The sequence below is a fragment of the Arachis duranensis genome, chromosome 9 (genome assembly GCF_000817695.3).
Source record: "Arachis duranensis cultivar V14167 chromosome 9, aradu.V14167.gnm2.J7QH, whole genome shotgun sequence".
Taxonomy (NCBI): Eukaryota; Viridiplantae; Streptophyta; class Magnoliopsida; order Fabales; family Fabaceae; genus Arachis; species Arachis duranensis.
Window position 1 is genome coordinate 37934470 of NC_029780.3, and position 6318 is coordinate 37940787.

Here is a 6318-nt window from a genome sequence, read left to right on the forward strand (position 1 = left end):
CATCCCTAAACCTTACCCTCTCTATGTTGTGCCTTCTTCTTTTTCTTCTTCTTCTTCTTTTCTTCTTCCCTCCTCAGCACCGATGTTGTCTCGTTGAGAACGCCACTTTACTCAGCGCCGGCATTGCCTCTTTCTCCCTCACCTCGGCGTCCTCCATCGCGCCGCACCACCCGCCCTCACGTCGCTCTCCTCAACTGTGCCTCAGTGGCCGCGTCCTTCCTCATGTAGTCCTCCACTCGCGGTGGCCCAACTGCCGCAGCATCGTCGCGCCGCCCTTTCATCGAAGGCACGCTCGCCACCCCAGCTGCCCGATGGCATCCTCCCCGCTTGCCACCGCGCTTGCGACCCTGCTCGCCACAACGCACGCCCACCAACATGGTAACTACTTCCTCTTTGCAGTGCTGTTTCAACTTTCAATTTTTATGTTCCTCATGTCAGTAATTTTTCAATTCTATTTTTTTTTCAGTTCAGAGTAAATAGTTATTTCATTTACTAGGCTTCAGGTGTTCTTTTTACGTTATTGGATTTTTTTAAGTTGGCTTTGCAATCTTTGTATGTTTTGAAATTTCAATTTTCTTCTTATTAGCTTTGCTATAAATTAAAACAAATTATTTGTTTGCAGTTCCATATTTTAATATGATTTGTGTAAGCTAATTTGTAAGACAGTATGTCCATATTAACTTCTTAGATCACTTAAATTTTGCAACTTTTCCAAAGATCGTAAGGATCAAGGATCATGGGAATCAATGGAGGGTCTATTCTACTGTTCTGCAAATATTGTTCCTCTGACTCCAATAAAGTTCTTGGAGAGAGTAGCAAGTTTCTGCAGGGAGAGAACATCACTTGTTTATGGTTCTTTTAGAGTATAAATGGGGTGAGACACATCAAAAGTGTTTGAAACTTGTACTAAGAAAAATATTAGGAAGCATCCTTAAATTCTTTAAGGTGAATGGATTCAATCATTGATGCTATTATATATTCAATGTTGTTTTGAAACAGGTTGCAACATTATCACCTAATGTTCTAGCAAAAGTATGAGCTGCATTTTGCAATCCTAATGGCTGGATCCATTATCTTCACCTTGAATTCGTGCCTAAATGCATCCATGGTTTCAGTCCCGCTGGAGCATTCACAAGCTAAGATCCTCTTTGTAGACTACCAACTGCTCGAAGTTGCACACAGCTCATTGAATCTGCTATGCAAAAGAACATCATCAAAATTGCCAATTCTAGTCCTAATTGCTGACTCTGATTTTGATTCAACAATTGACACTTCTTCAATTAGTTATGAGTATAAGATGCTACTAGCAAATGGTGACAAAGGGTTTGAAATAGTTAGGCCAAAGAGTGAAATGGATTCTATAAGTGTTAATTACACCTCTGGAACCACACAAGGCCTAAAGGAGTAGTTTATAGCCATAAAGACGCATATTTGAATTCGCTCGTGACAGTTCTACTATTTCGAATGGATCTCTTCCCGATGTATCTATGGACAGGTCCTATGTTTCATTGCAATGGATGGTGCCTTCCTTGGGGCATGGCAGTGCAATTCAAAACCAATATTTGTCTTAGGAAGGTAAAGCCTAAGGACATTTTTGATAATGTGACAAATTACAAGGTTACACACTGGGGGGGGGGAGCTCCTAAAGACGTGATCCAAGTGTAGCAGATAGAAAGTTATTTTTTGTTTAGCTAGTTGTATATTAATGATATAACAATTTTTTAAACTAGTTCTGGAATATACTTGGTGCTCATATTAAAGATTCTTCTCATATGCATGTTCTTTAATTTCACGATGATCATTTGGATGGAATGGTTTTTCATGCAGGATTATGGATACCTCCAGATCAGAGACAGATTACTCCGGCATTTCCAATGCATTTGGCAGAAGCATTTACTCCCAAAGAGGATGCACAATCATTTAACAACAGTTAGTCACTTTGAACTCACCTTTTGATTTTACCATTCTAGCACTGAGTAACATTTATCATTTGCAGGTATGTATATGAAGAATACTCCATTGTCATCAAACAACATGGGTGGTCCGAATCATATAACCTTCAAGTTTATTGACAGATTACTTCAGCACTTCAAATTTATAACCTTCAAATTTATTGTTTTGTTTGGTTTCATGAACGGTGAACTTTGGGTTGTACTCAATTATCTTCAGATCATATGACAAATAATTATTTATTTCATTTTTATTTCTGTAGTCTTGATTAAAATAAAGTTAGTCTTCTTTACTAAAGGTTTGGAATTGTATTCAAAGTTTAGGTTAGGGTGCGCCGGAGCAAATCTAAACCTTACCTGATTTAAAGTAGTTATGAAATTAATGACATATCCAAGTAAGTTTTAAACAGAAGATACATTTATTAAAAACACATCTATTAAAGGCACATCTAACAGCAGACACATCTATTAAAGACACATCCCTGTTTATGAAATCATTTAGTTAGAAGACACATCTATTAAAAACACTTCTAACATAAGACACACTAATTAAAGACACATCCAAATAAGTTTTAAACAAAAGACACATCTAACAGAAGATACATTAATTAAAGACACATCAAAATAAGTTTTAAACAAAAGACACATCTAATAGAAGACACATCCATAAAAGACATATCCAAGTATCAATTGGTTAAAACAAAACAAGTGTTTAACAAAAGTAAAATGATATCTTCTGAAAAAGCACTCCTTAACATATCATGAAAATTAGATAAATCTACTCTCTTCATTTCTAACAACTTCTGCTTGTATGATAATTAATCAAACAAAGCATCTTAAGAACCTATAAAAGAATAATTTAACAAAAAATAATGGCTCCACCAAGCTAGTACCATTTCTGCCTAAATGAATTCAAAGGACACAAGAGAATGTTATGACATTCTACTTCTTATTCCGAAGAACATACAAGTTGGCTTTCGACAAGTTTTTGGAGCATCTCATCATTTGTAAGATCAGGTGAGGAAAGGGTCTTATCAAGTCTTTCTCTATACTGCATAATCTTTTGTTTCTTCTCCATCTATGCATCTCCCAGAAAATTGGAACAATCCTTCTCTCAGAAATTCATGTCAAACACCATGTGATCAACCACTTACAAGCTCCTACTTTGCTCCTAAATCAACAACAGAAGAAATTCACCATAGTTATAAACAAAGACTAGTCATTCATGATTAATTCAACATCTCATTATAGTGAATTGGTATTTAGTAATGATAGATTTTTAGTAAATTCAATTCTATGGTGTTTCCATTATAGCATATAATCAATTAAAAGTCAATAAACTCATCACAGCATATAGCTAAAAAACCAAAAATATCAAGAGAAAAAACCAAAAAAACTCTCTAAAAATATCTCTTAATGCTACAATTTTATATGAACAAAATCAAACCCAATTTCAAATATATCTTAATACATGTACACTACCTTATGCAAGAAAAAATTAACAAACATTCAGAATAATAACATAGAAAAATAAGTTCAAATAAAAAACTCAAACATCTCTTTTTGCTTAATGACAACAAAAGAACATATATATATGTCAGTACTTTGTAGTAAAAGACAGATTCTAATACAACCTATTATTTTGCTTTTTCTATGCTTTACTTCTTCTCTGATTATTCCTCAACAAATCTTACATACAATATAAAATTGTAAAAAAAGAAATATGCGAATCTTAAGAGTAAATTTTGATTTAGCATATGCTTTTAGAAAATCAAACTACTTCTTTTTGCTTAATGACAACAATCAAATGTCCAAGGGTTACAACCAATTAACAATTCAACAGTACAAAACCAAAACTAATAGACAATTTAGCACACACCATCACTCTAAAGACACATATGTAGTAATATTCAATTGCTGCAATTACAAAAAAAAAACTTTTTCTCCCTTTTCCTTCTCCTTTTAAATTAGCATTGCAAAACATCGTTCCAAGTATACAATTGATATTTTCAATACCAAATATACCTTTATCACATTCAAAATAAGTTTTATCCAAGACATATAAACACAAGGGAATTAGTTTTCCATTCTTCCTTGTCTAACAGTAACCAAAATTTCAATGAACCATGTTATATGAATGTAATACCCAATGACATGCTCACATATGAAACCTATAAAATTCTAGGTTTCTAAAAATCGTAAAGTAGCATTTATCTCTTATTGCAACACAGGCGCCGAAGGAAAGACAGGTTGCATGAAGGGGCTCCACCGCGAAGCAGGAAACGACGGTGCGCTACGGGGCTAGGACGCGAGGCAGGGATCGGCGCTTGCTGGGGACCCACAAGTCGAACAGCAATGGGGCGCTGGTAAACTTCAGCTGCGGTGTGTGTACTGAGCAGAGCAAATCGAGATGGTTGCTGTCTGATGGTCCGGCAGCGTTGACTACTATTGATGGCGACGACCGTCGAAGACTGCACGAAGAAGAGGTTGCGCGACGCTAAAGGTGGAGAGTTTTGGATGTGGCTGCACAGTAGAAAGAAGTGGTCAATTTAGGTTTACAAAAGTAAATGAGGGACAATAAAATTGACCTAAGTTGATTTGGGATGTGATTTTCTAAATTTTATTGGGCTTTAGGGTCCAGCCCAACTCAAATTAGCAGATCTTGGTAGATACTAAGTTGGTAACGTAGCACTACTGATATAATTAATTAAATTCCTCACTAAAAGAATATAATAAATAAATAAATAATCTCTGAATCTCTCTCACTCTCGCTCTTTTGTATTTTACTCGCCCTCTCTTTGAGATCTATTCCCCTTACTTTAAAAACAATGAATAAAAAAAATTTACTACAGAGGATATCCCTAGATCCTTCTTCTTCTTATGCACTAGAGTTAGAATCGTAGCTATCGGCTAAATGACACCGTTATGTTTTGTTATGTACACTTACGGTGCAACAAAAACGGATTATTGGATCGGAGCCTCTGTCTTGTCTCTGTTGTGACAAAAGCAACACTTTCCGCAGCAGAATAATAGTTCAGAATCACATAAAACACACCATCACGTTCATGCAATGCTGATCACTCCATAAATGTTGAGATTGTGATGATGATGATTATGATGATTATTATTTTGGCTTTGATTCACCAATTGGTGATGACACCTCATAAACCCTTCAATTTTGTTATTGTTGAACTTCCAATCCCCAACAATAACCCTATCTTCTCCTTCTTCTTCTTCTTCTTCTTCTTCTTCTTCTTCTTCTTCTTCTTCTTCTTCTTCTTCTGATACTAACGTTGTCGATTCATCTTCTTCTTCTTCTTCTACTTTGAATTCTTGTTGTGGTTCTTCTTCTTCTTCTTCGTCTTCGAGATCATCGTCGCATTGATCTGGAACAAGAAACATCTTCAACCTTCCGTGTTCTCTCGAAGCGTAGAGAATCTCAGGTCTTTTGATTCTCACTTTGTTGAGTTGCAACCTTCCATTCTCCCTCACCGGAATAAGAGCGAAACTCGCTTGTCCCTTCTGGTTCAACGAAGAAAGCGGCGGAGGAAATGACAGAGCAGCCGCTGCCGCCTTCGAATTCCTCAATAACTCTCTTCTATTATCATTCCTATTATCCTCAACATCAAGATCTTCGATCTTCTCCGTTATCTTTTGATCTTTGTCTTCACCGTCCACTAGCGTTTCCTCGATGCTCTCAAACCCTAGACTCTCGGTGCAGAACGTCCGCTTGCAATTGCCATCGGTCTCTTCGTCAACAACCACGGTTTTCGATGGCGGAGGAGGAGGAGGAGAAAGATCGGTGATCGCCCGCGCCAAGATTTGCGAAGAGGATCGGTTAGAAGTCTTGAAACTGTTCTTGAAGGCGCTGAAAACATGGAAGAAGAGAGAATAGAAATGCTTCTTGAATATATGAAGAAGAAAAGAAAGAGGAAGAGAAAGCGAAAGAAGAATAGGAAGGTACAAAAAAAATATCGTCATGAATTGTTCCGGGATCAATAATGTATGTTTCTCAAATCAATCTTATTTTAAAAAAGAATAGAGGAAAAAAGGATTAATAGAAGAGAGTAGTGATGTGTGCTGTGTCCAAGAGAAGACAAAAGAAGAGAGATGGCTAGGGTGAGGGTCTTAATATCAACACCCTCATCCCAAAGATAGAGAGAGATATATAGTATTATTATTTATGTATGGATAATGGTGAAGATGTGAAGAGATAAGAGAGAGTGGGGAAAAAATCAAAGAAGAAGAAGAGTGTGAAAATTGATTAAGACGAGAGGGTATGTTGATGTTTGAGCTGTAGTGAAAAGAGCGAAATTAGCTAATTAGTAAACGGTGCCGAGTTCCATGTGAGATGCCCCTATTATTTCTC

General features: G+C 36.5%; 1 protein-coding gene across 1 annotated transcript; it reads right to left on the minus strand.

Annotated features, from left to right (window-relative positions):
* Window positions 1-4419: 4419 nt before the first annotated feature.
* Window positions 4420-6094, minus strand: LOC107465464 (protein FANTASTIC FOUR 1-like). Its single transcript, XM_016084439.3, has 2 exons — window positions 4897-6094; window positions 4420-4472 (listed from the first exon to the last, which is right to left on the minus strand). The coding sequence occupies exon 1, from the start codon at window positions 5928-5930 to the stop codon at window positions 5013-5015; it is 918 nt and encodes a 305-aa protein (XP_015939925.1). The 5' UTR covers window positions 5931-6094; the 3' UTR covers window positions 4420-4472; window positions 4897-5012.
* Between the last annotated feature and the right edge of the window lie 224 nt (window positions 6095-6318).